We start from the raw sequence: 25877 nt of genomic DNA, 5'->3' as shown, positions 1-25877 counted from the left end.
TGCCCCAGTCTAGAAGCTCTGGGCTCCTACCACCATGGTTCTCCCGCAGTGAGGCACCCTGGGTAGCTTCCTTTGGCTCTGCTGCCATACCTGTGTATGCACACACCTACACACACAGTCATATATGTGCACATGAACATCTAGGTGGAAGAGGCTGCCAGCCCACCACTGGCCCTGAACTCAACCCTGCTGCCTGCCACCCTGGTGAGGCTCTTTACCTGAAATGAGAGAGAGGTAGTGTAAAGAACCTAATGATCAATGGTCAGACAAATCATATGAGCAAGCACCAGGCCACAGAATTGGTACTAGGGAGCATGACCCTGGGCAGCCTCAAGAGAGGAGGGCTAAGGCTCAGATTCAAGCACTCCTTCCTCCAGCAGGCAAGGGACAGCAGTTAGCTGAACAGGCCTGGCCTGCCAAGAGCACCTGCTGCTGGAACGCTGTCCCCCGCCTCTTCCCTGTACTGGGTGATAAGCTTGGGCCCTAAACTGGTTTGGTCAGAAACTCTAGCTCTCCTCTGTCCAAAAGCTGCCAAACAGGAGCTTAGAGTTCCCAGCCCTCCTCTGTAAAGGCTCTCTGCTGGACTTACCTCCTCCTAACAGCACTCTGGATGGCAGTTGTATTATCAGGTGAGGAAGACAAGTATAAGAACATTATGCAGGATGCCACGAGTGCTTCAAAGACCATAGCAGACCGTATGTATGCTCTGACCTCCAACCAGATTGCCACTGTGGAAACAGTTAACAGAAAAAGACCCCAACCTCTGTTCCTTTTAGGAGCCATCATGTGAGAGCCCATGTGTTTGGGCCCAGAGTCAAATGTTCCCATCTAGAAAGCTGCCCCTGAGACCACCAGCCTGCCCTTTCTGGAACACTCAGACCCTCCTTCCTCTTGGATCCTACTGTTTCTGCTTCTGCCATTAACTGAATCTACCAAGGTGCCTGGAGACAGAGCCTCTTTGGCATTGCTCTGAGCACAGGTGACCAGGGTTGTCCTTGTCCTGGTCCATGGCATAAAACCCCCCTCAGCTGGAACACCTCCCCACACATCCCGTTGTCGGGACCAGATGTACATTCTCTCCATGTGGGGAACGGTTCCCATTTGCCCCTTGCCTACTCCAGCTGCTGGGAGCACAGTCCCTGCTTATTCTGCTGGATCTGTGTTCCTTCACCTACAGCCTGGCACCACTGCAAAGAGGTCCTAGGCAGCTGGAACAGGTAATCCCAGGATGTGTACCCCAGCAGGAGGCAGAGGAAACTCAGATCAGGGTGGGTGAGTGAATTTCAAGGACCACTCAGCTTCCTTCACGGCAACCAGACCACTGCCCCTCCCTGCCTCACTGCTACCTTCCTTCCAGATCCCTGCCACCCAGGCCCGCATCATGGAGGACATTGAGCAGTGGCTGTCCACAGACGTGGTAAGTTGGGGCTCACTCTTCGCCTAACAAGGAGGGATCCCTTTGTCTTGTAGAGGGCCTGGTGTATAACTGGTGAAGAGAGATAAGTATTAATGTCCTCATCTGGTTCCCCAGTGTCCTCCCCCAGGCAACAGCCTCCCTGTCCCAGATCACACCTCCAGTGTGAGGTCCCTACACGTGTCAGCCATCATTCGGGAGATGGCATTGGTTATAGACCAAAAGGGGTACTAAACCGTGTCCCCACAATAGCCCCTGGAGACCTAAAGCCACTCAGAGGGAGGCATCATTATCACCCCATTTCATATCAAAAAAGGTCTGGAGAGATGGCTCAGTGGATAAGAGCACTGGCTGTTCTTCCAGAGGTCCTGAGTTCAATTCCCAGCAACCACATGGTGGCTCCCAACCATCTGTAATGAGATCTGGCGCCCTCTTCTGACATGCAGGCAGAACACTGCATACATAATAAAATCTTTTAAAAAAAAATAAAGGTTGATAACTGCAAGGGACCCAGCTCCTGGCCACCACATTTCTAAAGGGGCACGACCAGAAGACAGAAGTCCTGAGCCTGGCATCAGGGCTTCTCCCCAGCTTCTGCCACCACCTCTGTGGACATTAAAGACCCAGTGACAGCTTGAGTACTTCCCTTCCAAAGGCTGCCATCCATAAGCAGCAAGACTTTGTTTTTACCCAAATTAGGCCAAGGACTAGGCAGGACTCAGGCCCTACTAACTAGGGCAGAAGCCTCATTCCATCCCCATACCCCACGTGTTCAGTGGTTAATGGGTTATAGCTTAGCTCCAGCCATACAAACAGTGCCAGTGAGTGTCAGCCTTCCATCCGTGGAGCTAGATAGTCCCGTCTCTAGCTCCTGGAGGAAAGGAATGTGCTGCTGGGCACCACACCTGGGCTTGATATTCTGTGCTTAGCTTCCAACAGCTACCAACTTAGCCTCTGCTGCAGTTCCTTTCTTTCTTTCTTTTCTTCCTTCCTTCCTTCCTTTGCTTTTTGTTTTGTTTTGATTTTGTTGTTTTGTTTTGTTCTTGAGACATATAGTCTCTCTATATAGTACTGGCTGTCCTGGAACTTGCTGTGTAGACCAGGCTGGCCTTGAACTTGCAGAGATCCTCCTGCCTCTGCCTCCTGAGTACTGAGATTAAAGGCATGTGCCACCATGCCCAGCCATCCTTCCTGTTTCTTTAAAAAGATTTAATTTTTTAAGATTTATTAATTTTTACATGTATGAATGTTTTACCTGCATGTCTGTATGTGCATCACATGCATACCTGGTACCTGAACAGGTCAAAAGAGGGTATCAGATCCCTTGGAACTAGAGTTACAATTGGTCATGAACTGCCATATGAGCACTGGCAACAAAACCCAGGTCCTCTGCAATAGCAAAAAGTACTCTTAAACACTGAGCTATCTCTCCAGCCCTAATTTTATGTTTTAATTGTGTGTGTGTGTGTCTGTGTGTGTGTGTGTGTGTGTGTGTGTGTGTGTTTGTGTGTGTGTGTGTGTGTGTGTGTGTGTGTGTTCATGTGAGTGCAATGCCCAGAGAGGCCAAAAGAGGGCATTGGTTCCCTTGAACCTGGTGTTAAAGGCTGTTATGAGTTGCCTGATAGACGTGCTAGGAACTGAACTCTGGTCTTCTGTGGGAATAGTATGAGCTCTTAACTACTAAGCCATCTCTTCAGCTCCAGCCTCCTTGTTTAAAGGAGAAAAATGTCATGGCTCAGAGAAACCTGAACACCTGGAGCCTGAAGCTCGCTCAGGAAGGAGTGAACCAAGGCCTGTGTCCTGACACTAGGGTCAGCCTCAGCACAACACCAGCACTGGTCCTGGTCAAGGGCCTGTCTTTGCCCACTGTGTGGCAGGCTGTACAGCTCCCAGCAGTACTAACCTCTCTCTCTTTCCCTCTGCATTCTCAGGGCAGCAGTGCTGAGGAGGCCTCTGGTGTCACCAGTGAAGGTAACAGACCACCCTTCCACCTACTCCTTCCCTGGAAGTGATAGTCCTGTCCCTGTCCCTCCCCCAGCTCTAGCCTACAAGACTACTCTTTCCCATTAGAATTTGACAAATTCCTGGAAGAACGGGCCAAAGCTGCTGATCGACTACCCAACCTGGCCAGCCCTTCAGCCGAGGGACCCCCGGGACCTTCTCCTAGCACAGCTCCTCGGAGGAAGACCCAGGAGAAGGATGATGACATGCTGTTTGCCTTATGAATGCAGGGTCTGGCACCCTGCAGCCCAGGGCCTAGCACTCTCATACCCACTGGGGCCCCTCCCTCTCTTGGTGTTAAGGCTGCTTGGGGGTGGTGTGTTAACCCCTTCTTTCCTCCTGGAGCCTGGGTGGCAGTAGGATGAACTGGGGGAACGGGTCAGCCTTCTACTGGGATCCTGACTGGTCCTGCCTCCTCCATCCTGCTACCCACTATGACTTTGCTGAGACCTGGGGCCCCAGACAAGCTGACCTGATGTGACCTGATTGACCTGGTGTGAGACTGCTTCCATGAAGTTCCCCTGGTTCCTTCCCCAGGGAAGCCCATGGGAGCCCTCCAGAATCCACACTACCAGTCTAGGTATAGAGGAGACGTTACCACAGCCTTGCCCATCCCTGCCCCTGCAGAGCGGGGCCTGAAGAAGGCTTTGGCTGGCTGTTGGGGTAGGCTATGGTGGCCCCTGCTGAGCTGCCCACTGTCCAGGTACGAAGTTGCACCCAGTGAGGCAAGACCTCACCAGTCCAGGTGTCAAGATGAGACCTTGGGGATTCTGGGTACGCAGAGCCCCCCAGTTCCTCCACTGCCTTTCCCCCATCCTTGCTCTGTTCCTCCAGCAGGGCTCCACCCACCTGAGGCTCACCTGTTGGTTGGTCCTCAGGTACAGGGAGAGATGCCTTTTGTGTCCTCAAATAAAAGTAGAAAGCCACCTGCATCGTGATCTGCTTCTGGCAGGAAGCATTTTGACCTCATGGTGGGCAGGGCCTACTTTAAGCTAGAGGCCGTCTGAGAGGTGGGCATTTGTTGATGTAGTGTGGTCTGTAGACCACACTCACAGCACAGCAGGGTGGTGCACACAGCCATCCTCACATATAAAACCCCTGTTTCACCACACAAATCCAGCCTCCATCTGTTCTGCATAGGGCAGCCATCTGCCTCTTTGGGTTCCTTCACACGTGACTACCCCCATGCTCTGCCCATCCTACAAGAGTGGCATGTTGCTCAAGAGAGGGAGCCAAGTATTGGTGGACAGTGTTGGCATGTTGGGGCAGCAGGCTACACACAGGGAGAATGCTGGTGCCAGCCATGACCCAGGTGCTCTGCACTGTCTGCACTGCATACTGGTGACTAGAACTCATGGCCGCCTTGGCACACAACATTGGGCACTGGGCTGTGCACATCAGGTGTAGGCACCCAGACCTTTCCTGGTTCTACACAGCCCTCAAGAGGACAGAGAATAAAAGTGGTCAGCACATAGGGTCTGGTACCTGCACTCTGAGACCCGGCTCAGCCCTCTAGGGACAGTTGGGTAAAGGAACCAGATTGGGGATAGCCTGCATGGGCCCTGGCTGTCCATCTTTAAGCAGGGGAAGGGCGGAGTGCACATCCAGGCCAAGCCCATCTACCCCTGGCCTGGTCCCACAGCATCCATGGTACAGGTCGGTAAGAAAGGCCTTGTTTGATTAATTAACAAGTCATGGAGGAGAGGGACCCCAGCCCATTCCTCTGCCTGCTTCCTTCATTCTTTCCATGTCTGAACCCTTTAGGGAAACTGACTTTGTGATGATCAAAGCCAAGGCTGCTGCTTTCCTGTGTAAGCTAGAAAGCCCCAGGAAGTTTCCACAAACCACTCCAGAAGCCCAGGGCCCTACCAATAATTACAGCTACCATCTTGTCTGTTACCAGGGTTTGATATTGTCTGAGTGATCGTTGTAGGGCAGACATGGTATTCAGTGCAGGGGATACATATGGGGATGTGACAGATGTTCCCGCCTGGGCACTTGTAGAAGGGAAGGGACAATAAGATTAGATCTGAGATAAAAGGGCCACTGCACTAAGTGGGAATCAAGGATCAACCAATCAATCCCCAGATTTCCACCAAGACAGGGCAATGCTGCAGGGGTTCTCTCTCTGGAGACCACGCAGACAGCAGAGGAGAGGGGATGCTGTCAGGAAACCAGGTACTGCCTGCAGACCTCAGGTCAGTTGGCAGCAACATGGCTTGGAGCACTACTCTTCTCGTTCCTCAGCACAGCCTGCAGTGGTGCTGCCCAGCTCCAGGTATGTGTCTGTTCAGGACAACTGCTGGAGACCTAGAGGCAGCACCAGTCTCTCCTCCTGCCTTGGATGCTCCTTGCCAAGATCCCAGCAATAGGAGTGAATCGAGGGCTGCCCACAGGGCCTGGTGCTAGCCCTGCTACCGAAGCCAGGACTTCATGAAGCCCCTGACCCCTCCAGGATAGCTGGAAGGCTGTCCCACTCTGCCATGTGGGCCTGGCTTCAGGAGCAGAGTCCCATTGTGACCACAAGATGGCAGCAGTGCTGCATGCACAGGAGCTCTTCTTGCTCCTTTCCCTGCTTGAACACACACACACACACACACACACACACACACACACACACACACACACACACACGCATGTGCTTGTACACACACATACCTCCCCACACCTACCCTTGCTTCTCTGACTGGTGAAATAGGGAGATGGAGTCTGAAGAATCTGAAGTCCCTCTTTCAAAACTCAGCTAAGGACTTGATTCCCAGAAGCTTCAGCTCTGACTCCTGAGCTGCAGGGAAAACACACCAGAGCCAGCAGCAGGCTGTGAGGCTGTGGCTAGGTAGAGCCCATCTCCTGACGCTCCTGGTAAAACCTGGTGCGCAGACTAATTTTTGTACATGTACTAGTTCATGTACAGCTGCAGCTATTTGTACATGCCGGAAGTCAGGAATGGCACCAGGTACAGCCCAGCACCCTTCTCAGAGCCCAGCTTCTCATGCTGTTGTTCCCCTCTCCAGTAAAGAAAAGCAGCCTCACTGCACATTTTATTTTTCTTTCTTCCTTCCTTTTTTTTTTTCTTTCTTTCTTTTTTTTTTTCTTTTCCTTGTTTTTTCAAGAAAGGGTTTCTCTGTGTAAGCCCTAGCTGTCCTGGAATTCACTCTGTAGATCAGGCTGGCCTAGACCTCAGAGATCCACCTATCCCTGCCTCCCAAGTGCTGGAATTAAAGATGTGCACCACTACTGCCCAGTTTATTTTTCATTTTTTGAGCAAGCAAACTTCCTAACCTCCCTCCTCAAATTCTGAGTGTTGTGGTCTCAGGCATCACCTCAGGCCTGCCTCGGTCCACGCTGACTATGTCTTGCTTAGTCCATCACCACCACTCTGTTGTTGTCCCTATCCGATATCTTCCAGGCCATCCTCTGCTGGACCCCATGGCCCTGTCCAAACACCACTCCTCTCTCAACTCAAGCTCCTGAGCTCCCTCTGGGCCACTGCTGTCCCCTCACTACCAGTGGCAATCTTGTCACTCATCTCACAGCTCTGGGACAGGAAGGGGAGAGGAAAAGAAAGGGCAGGCTTCGCTGTAGGCAGATTGATAGAGTGACATCCACAACCTACTGTCTGGGCTAACTCCTCCTCTGGGCAGTTCTGGGGTTTGTCCCTGGAGGAGACCTCTCCACCTCCAGCATCAGAAAGCTCCACAGAGATCACTGGTCCATGCAGTTCCCTTGCATGGTTCCCCAGCAAAGGGCCACAGCTGGCTGAACAACAGACATTTGTTCTGGAAGTCCAAGATCCAGGTGTGGCAGAGATGTTCTCCTTGGTTTGAAGATGGCCATTTTTACCCTGTGTTGTCACAATGGCCCACTTATCTTCACCTTGATTTCCTCCTCTTAGAAAGATATAGTTATATTGGATTATCCCCCATCTAATGACCACATCGAACTTTAATCACTTCTTCAGAGGTGCCTCTCCAAATACAGTCACACCTGAAGACTTTAACATATGCATTTGGAAGGACATATCCTTCCCATGGCTATCACACGCAGATTCTTTTCACTGTATAGAGCGGTGGCATGTAATACCTGCCTCCATCCCTGCCCTCATGGAGATTTGCAGTGACTGATAGATAATATTTGGCCCAGCCCCAGAGCCATGGGAACTCACCAAGAACCAGCCATGAGGCCAGAGCAGAGCTGGAATCGGAGACAGAAAGGACTCAGGTCTAGTGAGCCTGGCTAAGGCTTCTACCTGCTCCCTAGGATGGCCTACCCATCCAAAAGCAGCACGTACCAGTCAGCAAGCAGGCTTCACTGCCACCCATCTGGATCCCCATCCTCCCCATTCCTTGCTTAGCCAGTCTGCACTCTGCCCCTGCCAAAGACCACCCTGCATTCCAATCCCCAGAGCTGCATGCTGCAAAGGACTTGGGTTCAATTCCCAGCACCCACATGGTAGTACATAACTATCTCTAGCTCCAGTTCCAGGGAATCTGGAGCTTTCTTTGGGCCTCTTTGGGTACCAGACATGTACATAGTACATGGACATATATGCAAGCAAAAACACTCAGACACATAAAATAAAAATAAATCTGGTTTTAAAAAAGATTAACATACTAGAAAAAAAAGCCAAGTGACAAAAACTGGAAGCACTTCCCCACTCGGGCTTCGTATAATGAGTGGAGCATGCTCAAGCCAGTTTGCCAAGACTTGAAGTCTTTTGGGATCATTCTTTTCCTTGCTCACTAGCCCTGCTCTCCTGGAACTCGCTCTGTAGACCAGGCTGGTCTCAAACTCTGAGAGCCATCTGCCTCTGCCTGCCCAGTGCTGGGATTAAAGGTGTCCACCACCATGCCTGGCTGTTTGTCCTTTCTTAATAAATGGTGTCTGTTTATTTCTAACTATGTGTCCCTGGTGCAATCTTTAGTCGGGAATGGGGGGCACAAAAATCAGGAGGCAGGCAACCTCTGAACTCAGATCGCTATGTATAACCCTATCTCAACCTGGCTTAGGGAAGAGACAACTCCCACCCAGGCTGTGAGCACCAGGGAGGCAGTGCAGGACCAGAGCATGGGGACTCCCAGGCCTACCTTTTTCAAGCAAGTTGCCTTGTGGTTGGAGTCCTCCTGGGAGTCAACAAGTAGGCCCAGCTTCTGCCTCACACATCCATGTAAAATACTTTTGGATGGAGGCAAATCCTTTCTCCTTTCTGGGCTTCAGTTTCCCAATTAGTTAACCCACAGAAGTGTCCCCCACTCTGCTCTTCTGCCCAGTCTGCCTTCACACTTCACTGCCCACTTCAGGAAAGAATGAAACAGGTGGAAGATCACACCTATAATCCTCATGTTCAGAAGGTTAAAGCAAGATGTTGTTATGAGTTCAAGACCAGCCTGGGTTACATTATTTCAGGCTAGCCTGTGCTACAGAAGAATACCTGTCTCAAAACAGAAGACTGGGGAGAACACAAGGCAAGAAGCCCAAGTCATCTGTGGAGATAGGAAAGCAGTGTTCGACTATGCTGCCCACCAGACCAAGAGAAGAAAATATCTATCAGCAGGCTGGATGGACATGCAGAGGGGAAGAGCCAGCAGGCCCCAAAAGAAAGTGAGACCAGCGGGGTGGTAGCACATGCCTTTAATCCCAGTACTCAGGAGACAGGGGCAGAAGAATCTCTGAGTGAGTTCCAGGACAGCCAAGGGCTACACAGAGAAACCCTGTCTCAAAAAAGGGGGAAGTGAAATTCAGGCTAGGGTACATTTTTTTTTTTTAAAGATTTGTTTATTATGTACACAGTATTCTGCCTGCATGCCAGAAGTGGGCACCAGATCTTATTACAGATGGTTGGGAGCCACCATGTGGTTGCTGGGAATTGAACTCAGGACCTATGGAAGAACAGCCAGTGCTCTTAACCGCTGAGCCATCTCTCCAGCCCTAGGGCACATTCTTGCACCCTGGTCCCACCCCTAACAAGGGGAAATAAAATGGACTGTGGAGAGTGTTATGGGTAGCTGTGTAGCTAGAGTTTTCCTGCCTTGCCCACAGTCAGGACAAATCTTTGTCACCCGCTCAGACCCAACCAAGTAAACACAGAGACTTATATTGTTTACAAACTGTATGGCCATGGCAGGCTTTTTGCTAACTGTTCTTATATCTTAAATTAATCCATTTCTATAAATCTATACCTCGCCACGTGACTCGTGGCTTACCAGCATCTTCACATGCTGCTTGTCATGGTGGCGGCTGACAGTGCCCCTTCTGCCTTCCTGTTCTTTCTTTTTCTCCTCTCTGTTAGTCCTGCCTATACTTCCTGCCTGGCCACTGGCCAATCAGTGTTTTATTTATTGACCAATCAGAGCAATTTGACATACAGACCGTCCCACAGCATAGCTGTTCCTACTGGATGTAGCCCTTACCAGAGCTTTGGGAAATTGCATTTAAAGATAAGTGAGGTTGGTGAGGCTAGCTAGGTCAAGGTCCAGTTTTTGCCTCACTTCAAGAAGGAACACTGGGAGCTAGAGAGATGGCTCAGTGGTTAAGAACACTGGCTGTTCTTCTGGAGGACCCAGGTTCAATTCCCAGCACCCACATGGCAGCTCACAACTGTCTGTAACTCCAGTTCCAGGGAATCTAGCACCCTCACAAAAACATACATTCAGGCAAGACACCAATGCACATGAAATAAAAACAAATCATTTTTAAAATTTTTTTAAAGAAGGAACTCTGAGGGCATTGGGCTGGTATGTTCTAAATTCTGGGCCTGGGCCTGTGCATAAGGCTGCATTCCTGTGCACTTTTTTTTTTTTTTTTTTTTTGGTTTTTCGAGACAGGGTTTCTCTGCGTAGTTTTGCGCCTTTCCTGGAGCTCACTTGGTAGCCCAGGCTGGCCTCGAACTCACAGAGATCCGCCTGCCTCTGCCTCCCCAGTGCTGGGATTAAAGGTGTGCGCCACCACCGCCCGGCTGCACTTTTGTATTTTTGTCTGTATGATATTTCAATATGTTGAGCAGTTACTGTTTCTCCCTTTTGCAATTCAGTAATCAAACTGGGTCCAATATTACCACAGAGACACTCCACCTGCCTAGCCTCCATCTGTGCAGCCCTGCTGCCTGAGGCAGAACCCCTGACCCAAAAGGACAGGAAGTGAGAATAACCAGGCTCACTGGGCTACAGGCTCTGAGACGCTCTTGCCAACCTTAACTCCAGCCTCGTGAACATGCTCATTCATGAACCCCTAGGCCCACACTGTCCTTGAAGGCTTTGCTCCGGCTCTGCAAACTGCTGAGCCTATGCCTTTCACTGTCTTGCTTTACTGATATTATCTCTGTTATCCCCTCCTGGTACCCATGCCCTCACCCCTCCTCTGTCACTGCTGTGCCAAGAGCCCTACCCCTCGTCCACCAGCTAGCTACAGGTCAAGAGCAGACACCTGTGTTTTCTCTTGTATTACACAAAGTGCAATGACTTGGAGGAGACTGGAGCTGAGGATCAGGGATGCATTCCTGCCTCTGCTCTTCTCTCAGGCTCCTCCTCGACCAGCCTTGGCCCGTGTGCCATGCTGCCACCGTAGATGTGGCACACAGGCACGCAAGCCTGCACACCCTCCAGTCTCAGCACAAGAAGAGGGTATTCGTGAGATCTGAGGTTAAATTTCCAAGATTTGACTTTTTTAAAGATTTATTTTATTTATGTATGTGGATGTGTGCCTTTGTAAGTTCATGCTCACTATGTGTGCAGGTGCCCATAGAGGCCAGAGGGAATTAAAACTCCTGGAACTGGATTTGCAGGAGGTTGTGAACCACTGGTGTGGGTGCTAGGAGCTGAACCTGTAAGAGCAACAAATACTTTTAACCTCTGAGCCACCTTTCCAGCCTAAAGGCTGAATTTTAAAAATTCATTTATTTTTTATGTGTATGGGTGTCTTTGCCTGCTGTAGGTCTGTGCATTACTTACATATAGTGCCCATGGAGGCCAGAAGAGGGCTGGTCTTCTGGAACTGGAGTTATAGATGTTAGTGAGCTACCATGTGGTTGCTGGGAATCCAACCCCGGTCCTCTAGAAGAGCAGTCAGTGTTCTTAACTGTTGAGCCATCTCTCCAGCCTCTGTAATTTTTAAACAGTTTTTTAAATTATTGTCATTACATTAGATGCACACACACACACACACACACACACACACACACACACACACACACACACACCTGAGTGCACATATGCTTAAGTGAGCATGTGGAGGTCAGAGAGGAAGGCTTAGGAGTTGGTCCTCTCTGTTCACCATGTGGGTACTGAGATCAAACTCAGGATTTCAGGCCTAGTATCTACAGGCTAAGCCATCTCACATGCCTGGCCATTGTTTGGGGTTTTGTTTGTTTGTTTATTTTGTTGTTGGTTTTGTTGTTTGTTGTTGTTTTGTTGTTTTCCTTTTTTGAAACAGGGTCTCCTGTAGCAAAAGCTGACCTCAAATTGACTGTGTAGGGACAGGCAGTGGTGATGCATGCCTTTAATCCCAGCACTCGGGAGGCAGAGGCAGGCAGAGCTCTGAGTTCAAGGCTAGCCTGGTCTACAAAGTGAGTTCCAGGCCAACTAATTGACTGTGTAGCTGAAGCTGAGCTACACTCTTGACCCTTCCTCCTCTACCTCCTAAGTTGAGGTCACAGACATACCACCTTGCTGGGCTGAGGCCAGAACTTCCCCTGCACAAAAGGAACAAGAAAGTGAGTGGCATTGCATGAGCTATCACGAAGCAGGCAAAGCAGTGGGAACTGGCTCAGCATGTCCAGGGCAGCTACTGGACGACACGGAACCAAATCTCCCCAAGTTGTGAATTACGCTGTCAGATCTGGAAACTCAAGAAGGGAAGAGCTAAAGCCTATACCAGGAAAGGGGCAATGACCACACCATCCCTGTGCACCCTGGAAGAAGGGCAGCAGAGCAGAGAGCCAGAAAGGAAGCCAGGCGTGGTGGCATACATCTTAATCCCAACTCTCAGGAGGCAAAGGCGGGTGGATCTTGGTGAGTTCAAGGTCAGTCTGATCCTCAAAGCGAGTTCCAGGACATTGAAAGCTGCACAGAGAAACCCTGTCTTGGAAATTCAAAACAAAAACAAACAGAACCAGAAAGGAGGAAAAGAGAGAAGAGACAAGAGAGCACCAGTGAGCCGGGACCAGGCAGAGCCCGCAGGCTCTGAGATGAGCTGTGGATGGGAGAGAAGATCAAAGCCAAACAGAAAAATATCTAAGGTGCCATGTCACTTTGTCCTTTAAGTGGCTTGCTGTCAACCCTCTCAGTGTCCCCAGATGTACTGCCTACAAATATTTGTCAAGAGCGGCACTTTGTGGAACTGGAGAAGGGTGACAGTTCATTTCTGAGTCAGCACAGCACAGAACAGGAAGCCCTGTGAAGGATTGGGGTACTGGGGCTCTATGGTGAAAGCAGAAGTTGCCCTCCCCTCTCCAGACCTCCAGACCTCCTGGAGGACTTGCATAGACACTGGGCACTGACCTCCCAAGATGGGAACCTCCATGCAGTCAGGATGCTCTTTTTTGGGAGGAGGGGGTTTCAAGACAGGTTTTCTCTGTCATGGAACTCCCTTTGTAGATCAGGCTGGCCTCAAACTCACAGAGATCTGCCTGCCTCTGCCTCCCAAGTGCTAGGACTAAAGGCATGTACCGCCACACCTGGCTGCCAGGATGCTCTTTTAAAAATATATTTTATTGGTATGTATATATGTGTATGTGTGTATATGTATAGATAGGTGCTTGTGAGCATAGTGTATGTTTGAAAAGGCAATTGATTGCCTGGAGCTGGAGTTACAGGTGGTTGTGAACCACCTGATGTGGGACCTGGGTGATATGAACCAAATTATGTCTTCTGGGAGTGCAGCATGCCTTCCTTTAAAAAAAATAATTTATTTAACTTTATTTTATATGCATTGGTGTGAGAGTGTCAGATTCTCTAGAACTGGAGTTACAGACAGTTGTGAGCTGCCATGTGGGTGCTGGGAATTGAACCTGGGTCCTCTGGAAGAGCAGCCAGTGCTCTTAACCTCTGAGCCATTTCTCCAGTCTGCAAGGTGACTTCTTGTAATGACTGAGCTCTCTCTCTCTCTCTCTCTCTCTCTCTCTTATTTATTTATTATGTATACAGTGTTCTGTCTGCATATATGGCTGCAGGCCAGAAGAGGGCACCAGATCTCATTACAGATGGTTGTGAGCCACCATGTGGTTGCTGGGAATTGAACTCAGGACCTCTGGAAAAGCAGCCAGTGCTCTTTTTTTTTTTTTTTTTTTTTTTTTTTGTTTTAAACAGTTGTATTGAGGTAGAATGACATAAAAAATTAGAATATCTTTAAAACAAATAACTTGGCAGCCGGGCGGTGGTGGCACACGCCTTTAATCCCAGCACTCGGGAGGCAGAGCCAGGCGGATCTCTGTGAGTTCGAGGCCAACCTGGGCTACCAAGTGAGTTCCAGGAAAAGGCGAAAAGCTACACAGAGAAACCCTATCTCGAAAAACCAAAAAAAAAAAAAAAAAACCAAAAAAAAAAAAAACAAATAACTTGGCAAATTTTGATACATAGATACATTTGACATTTGTGAGACATCATCTTAGCCAATATAGTAGACATTGTTGTCATTCGCCAAAGTAACCTTGTGTCCTTCTCTAGTCCTTCCTCACCCCAATCCATCTTCTGCTGACCCCCACACTCCACTATTGAATTTTGAGGGACTTCTGGATAGAAGTCTTTTTTTTTTTTAATGCCCAATGTCGTTTATTGAAGGAGGGAAGAGGTCTTAAATACAGGCTTACAGCACAATGGGAGAACCCCAGAGGGCAGAAGTTCGCTACTGATGTTTTACAATCTTGCATCTAAGCTGTTAACGCCCATTATGCAGACTACACAGACAAGGAACTTCCCTTAAGCATTCAGGAGGGTGGAACCTGGCAGGGAGCAGCCAGTACTGTTAACCACTGAGACATCTCTCCAGCCCCTGAGCTATCTCTTAAACCCCCAGGATGCACATCTGACCATGTTTAATTTTAAAATTGCATTTATTTATTTATTTATTTATTTATTTATTTATTTATTTATTTATTTATTTATTTATTATTACTCACTTACTTACTTACTCATGTGTATGTGTGCATGCCTGCTACAGGAGGCCAGAGGACACTTTCCAGGACTCAGGTCTCTCCTTCTGCTGTGAGGATCCCAGGGATCCAATCCAGGTTATTGTAAGTCATCAGGCTTGGCAGTGGGAACTTTAACTAACTGGGCCATCTCACTGGCCTTAACCATGTTTTATAACACCTAGTCTTCAAACCTCAACAAAATCAAATCTTTTACCCAAGTTAAAGACTCAAGTTCTGTCCTGGCCAAAACTTCTGGGTCTGGCTCCTGTAACACCCAGAACACAGGCCGTTTTCCTCACACAAGCCTCAAAGTCCTGTGCCCCCACCTTATGGCCTCTGTACAAGACATTTGTTGTTCCCTGTAGAACATGCCCCTCCCACAAATTATCTCACCTGTCCGGTGTGTCATCTCCTCCAGTCCAGTCATTCCTAACCTGCTGACCAGACATTCACCCATCGTGGAATTCTCTGTAGTTACAATAGCAAGATGAACGGAAGGATCATAAGATGGCTTGTGTGACTCATCGTGGCTCTGTGCCACCATCCCTGAACCTATTGTCCATAGGAAAACAAGTTGGAGGCCCATTGTGAAGAGGAGGAGGTGGTAGTTGGGAGCAGCGCCTGTCCTCTTACCAAGTACTTCACACTCACAGACTCACCTCCCATGCAGGGAAGAGGGCTGTGGACAGTCTAAAATGTGAAGACATGGGTAAGAGAGAGAATGAGCTCCCTGTGTTTGTCATGGACCTGGGTTGGCCTGCTGAGACTTAGGGCCCTGGGAGTCAAGGAGCCTGATTACTGCTCTGCTGGTTTTTAATGCAGGGAAACTGCAGGTCCAAACATGTCCCCTGAGAAGCACAGAACCCACCCTCACAGCAAAACTATCTTCTCAGGAGCAACCAGAGATCGGCCTCTGCCTTGACTGGCAGCTGGCAGAGATTCACAGTCATAGGCTGGCATAGCACAACAGCCAACCTTGGAATCATAAGCCTAGGTCTTATTGGCACACTCCAATGTCAAGGCATTTACCATCTACCTGGGAGTCTTTCTCCCAGAAACCACCAACTCTGCCCACAAACTAAACCATAAAGGTCGGTTGATGTGATGTTTAGTGGTGTCCATAGGGTTCTGGTGTGGGCTTCTGGGAAAGCTCTAAAGATGGACAGTATGATTATGTGTTTTACCACGAGTTTCCTTTATTTTACTTATTCCTGTGTGTACCTGTTCCTGTATGTGTTCTTACGTGTATACATGTATATGCATGTGTCTCTAGAGACCAGAAGTCAATGTCTAGTGTCTTATCTAATCACTCTACATCTTATTTTTCAGGATAGGGCTTCTCACTAAACCTGTAGCTGGCCAATGGGGCTGACCTGGCTAGCCAGTGAGCTCCAGCCATCCTCCTGTTTCTGACTCCCAGCACTGGCTTTAAAGACATTTTTGTGTTTAGATTTATTTATTCTATCTTATAAGTATGAGTGTTCTGCCTATGGGGATTATATATATCACATGTGTGCCTGGTGCCCACAAGAGGCCAGAAAAAGTTATCGAATCCTGTGGAGCTGGAGTTACAGAAGGTTATGAGCCACCATATGGGTGCTGGGAATCAAACCCAGGGCCACTGGAGGAGCAACAAGGGCTGTAGACCACTGAGCCACCTCTCCAGCCAGCTGGCACTGGCTTTTTACAAGGGTTTGGAATCCAAACCTATGTCCCCACGCTTGCCCAGCGAGTGAGTACCTTACGACCAAAGCCATCTCCCCTGACTCTTTACCATAGTTTCCTAATGCACAAGCTGCATGAGTTGTAACAGGCTGAGACGAGGTCTCACGTTGTCACCTTGGCTGGTCTGCAGCCCACAGAGATCGGCCTGCCTCTGTTTCCTGAGGGCTGGGATTAAAGGGTACTGCTACTAGGCTGACAGAGACTGGGGGTGTGGCTTGGAAGAGGAGTGCTTACCCTGCTTTCAGGAGGGAGAGGCAAAGCCCTGGGGTCCATCCCCAGCACCATGGGCAGTGGGCAAAGAGCACTAAGCCAGTGAAGGCCTACCCCACCTCTTCTGTCCTGCTTCACCTCCTGTGCTGTGGTCTAGTGTGCTGTGTTCTGGGAACAAATTCAGGGAAGTCACTGTCCTTGACTCTGTAATTGATTGATCCATCAGATGATTAACTGATTTATTGATGGAAACCTGTAGAGCCCCTGTCCCCATGAAGGCCATCCGGGATGCCGACCCCCTGGGGATTGGCCCTGATGACCCGCCTGACCTCTTGAATGACAACAGCACAGGATGATGTAAGGTCAGTCTCTACTGGCCTTTGGGGGTCAGATGACAGAGTAGCACATGCTGAAGAAGAGCGAGATGGTAGGAGTCGTTATAACTGAAGCCACCACCACTCCAGGACCATACCCCATGGACACAGCCAATTAGAGGGCACAAGGCATAGGCTAGCCCAGAGCTTCTACCAGCCCAGACTATGCCAAGTCATTTAGAGGGTTTCTGTCTTCCTCTCTCTTTTCTTCTCTTTCTTTTTCTCCTTCTTTCTTTCTTTCTCTCTTTCTTTCTTTTTCTTTTTTTTTTTTTTTTGTTGTTGTTGTTTGTTTTTTGAGACAGGGCTTTTTTATGTAGCCCTGGCTGAACTGGAACTAGCTTTGGACACCAGGCTGGCCTAGAACTAATAGAGATCTGCTTGCCTCTGCCTTCCAAGTGTTGGGATTAAAGGCATTCACCACCACCCAGCTTGTTTTTTTTTTTTTTCTTTAGTTCAATCTATTGTATATGTTATATGAGAGACTTCTAATTTTTTTTATTAGAAATTGTAAGGGGGGACTAGGGATGTAGCCCTGGCTTTGATAGAGGCAGATGGATCAGAAACTCAAGGTCATCCTTGGCTATCTAGGGAGTTTAAGGCCAGCCTGGGCTTTATGAGACTTTGGCAAGAGTCTGTTGGAGCATGTGAGCTCCATCAGGCCATAAAAAATAAATCATTCTGGTCTATTTTCAGTGTGATGTACATTTACAGTTCATCAATGAATAACAGAGAAGCAGGAGGCACTGGGCCCCTGTCATCCTCATCTAGTGCTGATATTGCTTGCTTAGGTTGGAGATGAAAAGTTACAGTCAAGCCGGGCAGTGGTGGTGCACGCTTTTAATCCCAACACTCGGGAGCTAGAGCCAGGCGGATCTTTGTTGAGTTCAAGGCCAGCCTGGGCTACAGAGTGAGATCCAGGACAGGCACCAAAACTACACAGAGAAACCCTGTCTTGAGAAAACAAACCAACAAACAAACAAAACCAGAAGAAAAGTTACAGTCAGTTACATGACTAAGTTCACTAGGAGGAAAGGGGGGAACTGGACCCCCAAGAGGATGGGGGATTTGAGGTGGAGGCTATGCCAGGTGAGTGGGAGAGACTGTCACTCTCTAGAATATCAGCCTGTTGAAAAAAGAGGGTAGAGTTGCTTGTGATTTAGGACTATAAGAGCCACTGTTTGTGCGAAAGTGGTGCCAGCCATTTGCCTTTTCTTCAGGTTGATGTTCAGCTTTGCAAAGGTGAAAAATAAACTGCTTTGGTTTTGCCGCTCTGTCTCCAGCACTCAACTTTTGGAGGGGGTTGGGGGGGCTTGAGACAGGGTTTCTCTGTGTAACAGTCCTGGCTGTCCTGAAACTCACTCTGTAGTCCAGGCTGACTTCGAACTCACTGAGACCCACCTGCCTCTGCCTCCCAAGTGCTGAGATTAAAGGCGTGCTCTGCCACCACCAACCGGCTGCAAAGTTGAAAAATCTGCTACTTTGGTTTGCCGCTCTGAGTCAGCATCACTCACTTAAAAAAAATTTTTTTTTGTTTATTTCATGCATGATTGCTCTATCTGAATGTTCAACTTTATGCCAGAAGAGGACATCAGATCCAACTATGGATGATTGTGAGCCACCATGTGGTTACTGGGAATTGAACTCAGGTCCTCTGGAAGAGCAGCCAGTTCTCTTAATGGCATCTCTCCAGCCCCTCCAGCACTCATCTTATGAAGTGGGGATTACTGTTTTTCATAAGGCTACAGTCCCTGCACACCAGCACCTGTCACATGGCCTGTCCTCCCTTAGGGCCCCTGAATTCTAATCTAATATTCTTGTATCACTGATCAGTTTGATGAACAAGCAACTTCCCCAAGGTCACACAGATAGTAAGTAACTCATTTGGGATCAGAAAGATCTAGAATCTCTGGGGGTACCCAGCACACACTCAAGTCCTCCAAAAATCTCCCAGGAACCTCTGCTGTTGGGCACTAAGGTGGGCACAGCTGTGCAGGGAAGCCACCTAGGACACCGGAGGGGACAGCCCCAGGCCTCTCAGAGCACGGTGGTGATACTGCATAGTTGATACCTCTCACCCCATCACATGACATCATCCACACCACTTGGGTTTGATCCTGGCCCAGGTTCTGCCCCCAGCTCTCTGAGCCTCATGTCCCATCTGTAAACAGTGTGTTTATAGTGGGAAGAACTGAAATATCCCCACCCAGGTTGCCTGCCCAAACTGTGGGAGCTGAATTGCGTCTGTGGAAGGGAAAGCAGATGGGCTGGTGAGGCTGAGGAAGAAAGAGGAAGTGCAGAGAGGAGGAAGGGGTGGTGACGCAGCACTGAGGGGAAGAGCAGGCTGTGTCTGTGCCCATCAGGGGCTGTCTCCAGAGGGCTTAGGGCTCTGGGCTGCTGAAGCTGCTGCTGACCCCAAGCAAAGCCTTGGTTTTGAGTTCTGGCAACATAAAGGAAGAAGAGGGGCCGGCAAGATGGCTCCCGGAGCAAGGGCACCTGGCACCAAGCCTGACATGAGTTCAGTCCCCAGAACCCACATGGAAGAAGGGAACCAACTCCAAGTTTTCCTCTGACCTCCACATGCATAAATGTAAAATAAGGAGAGGAGAGGAAGTCATGTTTAATCCCACAGTTTATTACTAAAGGATTCAAAGCCAGGTCTCGGGTTGGTTTTTCTTCTGTTGTGTTTTCTGCTTGGCTGGTTGGTTGGTTGGTTGGTTGGTTGGTTGGTTGGTTGAGACAAGATCCAGCTGTTTAGTCACGCCACTCATCGCTCTCATCTCCTCCTCCAGGAGCCTTCACTATGTCCTTCACACCCACGAAGGCCTGGGCCTGAGTCTCGTGAGCAGCAGAGTTTGACTGAGGATGCAGGTGAACACTAGTGTGCTCATCACAGGCAGCTAGCTGTGTCTAGTTTAGTTAGCCCCCTCTGCCTCCAGCTCAGGGCCCACATGCCTGATGAAAACTGACTCAGCACTTCCAGTAGCCTCTAACTGCCCATAGCTCCTCAGGCAGAGGTGGAACTTCCTGAGTCCCTCCCCAGTGGTGCTGGGATCTTGGGCTGGTTTGGCCTTGTGCAAATCATGTTCCAGCTACTGTGAGTCTACATGTGCAACTGAATTGTAATGCACAGCAAAGACTATTCTTCCACAGACATCCACTCCCTCTGGCTCTAACAATCTTTCCAACCCTTCTTATGAGATGAGTCCTGGGATTGGGGGAAGGGCATCCCATTTAGACCTGAGCATTACATAGTCTCTTATTCTCTGCTCATTAACCTGTTCATAGTTCCTGTGTTAATCTCCATCTCCTGCAAAAAGAAGCTTCTCTGATGAGAGTTGAGTGATGCACTAATCTATGGTTATAAGGATAAGAAATTAAGAGGTAGGCTGAGGGTGGTGGCAAAAGCCTTCGCTCCTAGGACTCCCAAGGAAGGTGGATCTTACCCACTGAGCCAACTCCTCCTGAGCCCACCAGGCATCACTTTCACAGCAAGTGGGTCTAAAATGTTTTTGTTTTGTTTTGTTTTCTCTACCAGAGATGGAACATGGAGCTTTGTGCATGCTTTAAAAAGTACGACTTAAAATTTTTATGTAAAAGCCAAGGATAGGATTAAGTGGAAAGAAACGTCTTGTTGAGCAGTCTTTTGTTTTGTTTTGTTTTCAGCTTACACAAAGCCATTGGTTAACAGAAAATAATTTGAGAAGCCTTTTTCACAGACAGCAATCATAACGACCCTCCTTCCATCAGGTGCTGTCAGAGGGGTCCAGGGGTCTTGGTCCTGTTTCCTCCTGTGGCCCGGTGTTTGATATGCACGGCAGTGATGCCCAGCTCTTTGCACCTCTGGGCCACATCCTGGGCAGCCACATGGCTGCATACAGAGAAGACTCATCTGTCAGCCTTTACCTTCATTCCACCAGTCATTCGGCTGTTTCTGAATGTCATCTCCAGACTCCTCCCTGATGAGCAGGGGTTTGGGGTTTTTTGGTTTTTGTTCTTTTGAGACAGGGTTTCTCTGTGTAGCCCTGGCTCTCCAGGAACTCACTTTGTGAACTAGGCTGGCCTCGAACTCAGAGATCCGCCTCCAAGTACTGGAATTAAAAAGGGGAGTGACGGAGAGGCCTGGTAGTGCACGCCTTTAATCCCAGCTCTCAGAGGCAGAGGCAGGTGGACCTCTGTCAGTTCGGGGACAGCCCGGGGTACAGAGTGAGTTCCAGGGTAGCCAGAGCTACACAGAAAAATCCTGTCTAGGAAAAACAAAACAAAACAGCAAACAAAAAAAGGCGTGCGCCATCACGCTCGGCCTGTTGATTTCAAGACTAGCAAGTGTGTGTGGAACTGCAGCTGGTTCCCACGCTTCTGAGGCTCTAAGCAGGGTCCCTAGACAACTTCTCCTACACAAGCTTCCAGGGCTCAGAGAGGGGTGGAGGAGGGGCCAGGGTGCAAAGTGAGCCGGCTGCTCCGGGAGCAGCAGCCTGAGCCGACCCCTGCCCTCACTCTGCAGTCCTCAACAATCCATTAGGACTGAGCAATCCAATCTGGGGCTAAGCCTTTTCTGCTGAGTCAAGGTCCGGGACAGCGTGGTGCTGAGTCACGGTCCCGGGCAGCGCGTTGCTGCTGCTGAGTCACGGTCCCGAGGTCTGTTTTCACTGAGTCATGGTTTGAGCTGCCCGGGATTGAGCCCCTAGAGGCGGAGTCCTGGCAGGAAGGAGAGCGGACGTGCTGGCCTAGCACGGCTGCAGGGCTGCCAGGGCCACCTCGGTTCAGGCTCAGATCCGGCAGTTGGAGGCGGGAGCTATGGAGGGACACAAAGCAAACAGCTGGCTTGTGTTTTTGAGACACATCAAGGTGACAAAGCAGAGGTAAAGGAGATCACAGAGGACAGAAACGGCAAAGCCATCCCTCGAATGCACAGGATTTGGGTGCAGTCTGCGCTTATATAACGTGTGTATGTAGAATTTAAAAGAACAGTTCCCTAGTGTTGTGAATTGAACCCAGGGCTTCAGACACACTGTTACGTACTCTACCATCCTTCTGCACTGACATCCCGGAGCTTTACAGTTAGAGTCAGTGCTGAGGACACAGGTCCGTTGGCAGAGTGCTTGCACAGTAAGCAAACCTTGGGTTTGATCAGCACCCACCACCACTTGTGGTGATACAGCCCTGTAATCCCAGGACTCAGAGGATGGTAGCAAAGTCCCTCTCCTGTGGTTACATGAGACCTTGCCTTTAAATTAATAAATCAGTTTGAAACAACAATCCCCAAGTATGCTTTTTTTTTCTTTCCCAACACAGGGTTTCTCTGTGTAGCTTTGCCTATCCTGGAACTCACTCTGTGGACCAGGCTGGCCTAAAACTCACACAGATCAACCTGTCTCTGCCTCCTGAGTGCTGGGATTAAAGGAGTGTGCCACCACCACCCAGCCAAGTACGCCATTTTTGCATTCTAAAAATGTTTTAAATTGTATTTATTACTGTGTGTGTGTGTGGGTGAGAGTGAGAGAGTGAGAGAGAGAGAGAGAGAGAGAGAGAGAGAGAGAGAGAGAGAGGTGGAGGGCACTCAGTGAAGGTCAGAGGACAGTTTTGTTGAGTCAGTTATCTCCCTCTAATTTTCAAGGGTTCCAGAGGTTGAACTTGGGCGGTCAGGATTGCAGTTACACCCCTGAGCCAGCCTCCCAGCCCCTTGACGCAATTATTTTGTGCTAAAGGCTAAAAAAAAAAAAAGAAAGAAAGAAAGATTGGCTCTCACTATGTAGCCCTTACTGTCCTGGAACTCAATTATCTCTGCCTCCTGAGCACTGGGCTTAAAGATGTTCACCACTATTAATAAATAAATAAAATGCTTAGTTGAGGGGCTGGAGAGATGGCTCAGAGGTTAAGAGCACTGATTGCTCTTCCAGAGGACCCGGGTTCAATTCCCAGCATCCACATGACAGCTCACAACTGTCTGTAACTCCAAGATCTGATACCCCCACAGACATACATGCAGGCAAAACACCAGTTCATGTAAAAAATAAAAATAATTTAAAAAAAAAAAGCTTAGCTGAAAAAAGACTAAGGTGCCAGGAGGTGGTGGCGCATGTCTTTAATCCTGGCACTTGGGAGGCAGAGGCAGGAGGATCTCTGTGAGTATAAGGCCAACCTAGTCTACAAAGCAAGTTCCAGGACAAACAGGGCTACATAAAGAAATCCTGTTTTGTCTAAACAAAACTATACACACACACACACACACACACACACACACACACACACACACACACACAAACAGTAACAAAGACAGGAAATTCAGCCTTCATGCGGAGGAAACCACCCACAGGCCAGGAGGAAATCAGTGGCCTCCTGGAAGTGAGGAAGCAGAGCCAAGCAGATTCTATCATCTGTCTTTTCTGGTATACGGACCCTCTCTTCCTGGTGTTCCTTCACCCAGCTTACCCATAGCCTCGTTGCCTTATGATGGAGTCCCTAACCCCTTAGCATAACTCACATAAAAGTGCGTGGCTCCAAATGGTTCTTCTTTTGTTTTTTGTTTTTTCTCAAGACAGGGTTTCTCTGTGTAGCTCTGGCTGTCCTAGAACTCTCTTTGTAGACCAGGCTGGCCTCAAACTTACAGAGATCTGCCTGCCTCTGCTTCCCAAGAGCTGGGATTAAAAATATGTACCAACTGCCCAGCCAAAGAGTTCTTGCCTCTACTTTCTTGAGTGCTCCTGCATTACACACTACTTCTCCCTGTTAATCTGCCGCATCCTTTAACTCACAGACCGGAATAAGAGCTCTGTACCTAAAGCACTTTGCCTCCACTTACAATATAATGAACCAGCCAGGCAGTGGTGGCCCACGCCTTTAATCCCAGCACTCGGGAGGCAGAGGCAGGCGGATCTCTGTGAGTTCAAGGCCAGTCTGGGCTACAGAGTGAGTTCCAAGAAAGGCACAAAGCTACACAGAGAAACCCTGTCCCGGGGGGAAGGTTGGGATAACAAACAATATAATGAACCATATCAGTTGACTTTCCTGTTGTTTGCAATTGTACAGTAGTGCAAAGAAATTGTCACCTAGGCATAACTTAGTAAAGAATTTAAGGGTCTGCAGTTTACTCTTTGGTGAGGGTAAATTCTTACTGAATGAAGTATGTCAACACAGGATATGGTTTTTGTGCTTAAAAGCCCACCCTGAGAAAGGCTCAGGGCTATGCTGGGATCCTAAGCACCCAGCATGTGAACTGGCTGGTTAATAAATCCATGTGTGAGTAGTTTTCTCTGGAGGATACTTGGATACTTCATAACTGGGGGAGGTCAGAAGACAACCTTGTGGAATTGGCTCTCTCCCTTCATCTGTACATGGGTTCCAGGGATCCAACTCAGGCTGTCAGGGTTGCTTGGCTTCCTCTTTATCCATTGAGCCATCTTGCCAAATAAACAAAGGAAAGGAGACATAGGAAGCTGGTACTCACAGCTTGTGGTAGAGGACAGGGTTTGTCAGATGCTAGTGACTTTCCCATCCTAGTGCAGAACCCTCTGGAAATTTCTAGATTAGAGAAAAACTGGGACTGAATGGTGGAAGGAGAACTGGTTCTCCCTGGCCATGTGTCACAGTGGACACTTCCCCTCCTCTTCCTCTGAGCCATGCCCAGTTCTGAGCTTCTCACAGACACTCCCGACCCAGCCTCCCCCACACTGAGTGGATGCTATTTTTAATTCTCATTTTGTCAAATGAGGAATGAAGGCTCAGGAGGTTCAAGTGTGCAGTTACTCGTCAGGACCCTGCTTTGAGCTGCACACCCTGCTCGAAGTTGGTTTCGCTAGTGTTTGCATTGTCCTAGGAGTTCCTCCTTCATGCAGTCAAGAGAAGCCAAGACTTGGAGCCACAGCCAGGTTCCACATGGCTACACAGTCCTTGTGGTCTAGGGGTCCAAACAGCAGACCCCCAGCCTGTCTGATGCTGAGGGAGGCTGGGTGATGTCTAGAAAGGGCATGGCTCTATCTACACCCTCAGTGTTTAGGCTCAGTGGGTTGCTCTGAAGAGGAACATGCAGGATGCCAGGCACACCTGGCTCCACATTTCAGGTGAGTGTGTGGCCTCCAGGTAGCAGTTGAGCCCAACTTTCTAAGCCTCCTACATTAAGTATGCAGACAATTCCTGTGTGGTGCCACCAAGCTCTGACTCAGGCACGTGATGCCTGTGTCATCTTGCTGCTCAATATTGGGTTGCTTATAGCTAGGTGGGGTGGGGTGTCTGGAGCACTGGGATCTGAAGCGCAGGCCCCCTAAAGTGACTGGGGATAGGAAAAAGCAGGGAAGCCTTGCTTCATGGAGCTATAACTGAACTGTAACAAACTTTACACATGTACAAAGTGTGGTGAGTTCAGGCCCCATAATTTTCAAAACCATCCCCACTGCCAAGGTTCTAAGCATATTTATCACTCCTAAGGGTTTTCTCACCTTGGTGAGCCCGGCTTTCTACCAGGTAGTATATCTGATTAATTTACTTGACATTTTCTAAATTTTTTTTTTTTTTGGTTTTTTTGAGACAGGGTTTCTCTGTGTAGCTTTGTGCCTTTCCTGGAGCTCACTTGGTAGCCCAGGCTGGCCTCGAACTCACAGAGATCCGCCTGCCTCTGCCTCCCGAGTGCTGGGATTAAAGGCGTGCGCCACCACGCCCGGCTGAAATTTTTATATTAGCTTAACACATGTTTTATTTTATATATATATAGTGTTAACTTATATTAGTTATATATTTTTATACATGTTCTTATGTAAATGGAATTACACGGCAAGTGCCTTTTTGGGTTTTTGACCCAGGGTCTGTGTAGCCCTAGCTGTCCTGAAAACTGAAGTATAGACCAGGCTGGCCTTGAACACACTGAGATCTGCCTGACTCTGTGTCCAGAGTGCTCGGATTAAAGGCAACACCTTTACACCAGCACACCTTTTTGTCTTTATTCAGCATAGCTATTTTGAAGACTTGGGTGTTGAAGCATAAATCAGTAGTCCCTTCCTGTTTATTGTGTTCATGTTTACATGACAATCTGTTTATC

General features: G+C 48.9%; 1 protein-coding gene across 3 annotated transcripts in view; it reads left to right on the top strand.

Moving 5' to 3' along the window:
* Tom1 (target of myb1 membrane trafficking protein) overlaps nt 1-4341 on the top strand; it is a 37542-nt gene extending 33201 nt beyond the window's left edge. For all 3 annotated transcript variants that reach the window (XM_006974950.4, XM_076571991.1, XM_076571992.1), the window contains 3 exons: nt 1358-1417; nt 3346-3385; nt 3485-4341. In XM_006974950.4, the coding sequence (XP_006975012.1) occupies nt 1358-1417; nt 3346-3385; nt 3485-3639 (255 nt within the window). In that variant the 3' untranslated portion in view covers nt 3640-4341. The remainder of the gene's footprint in view (nt 1-1357; nt 1418-3345; nt 3386-3484) is intronic.
* The last annotated feature ends 21536 nt before the right edge of the window (nt 4342-25877 follow it).

This window comes from Peromyscus maniculatus, chromosome 5, assembly GCF_049852395.1.
Source record: "Peromyscus maniculatus bairdii isolate BWxNUB_F1_BW_parent chromosome 5, HU_Pman_BW_mat_3.1, whole genome shotgun sequence".
Lineage (NCBI taxonomy): Eukaryota > Metazoa > Chordata > Mammalia > Rodentia > Cricetidae > Peromyscus > Peromyscus maniculatus.
Note: the sequence above shows the minus strand (reverse complement) of the source record. Positions and strands in the feature narration are given on the sequence as shown.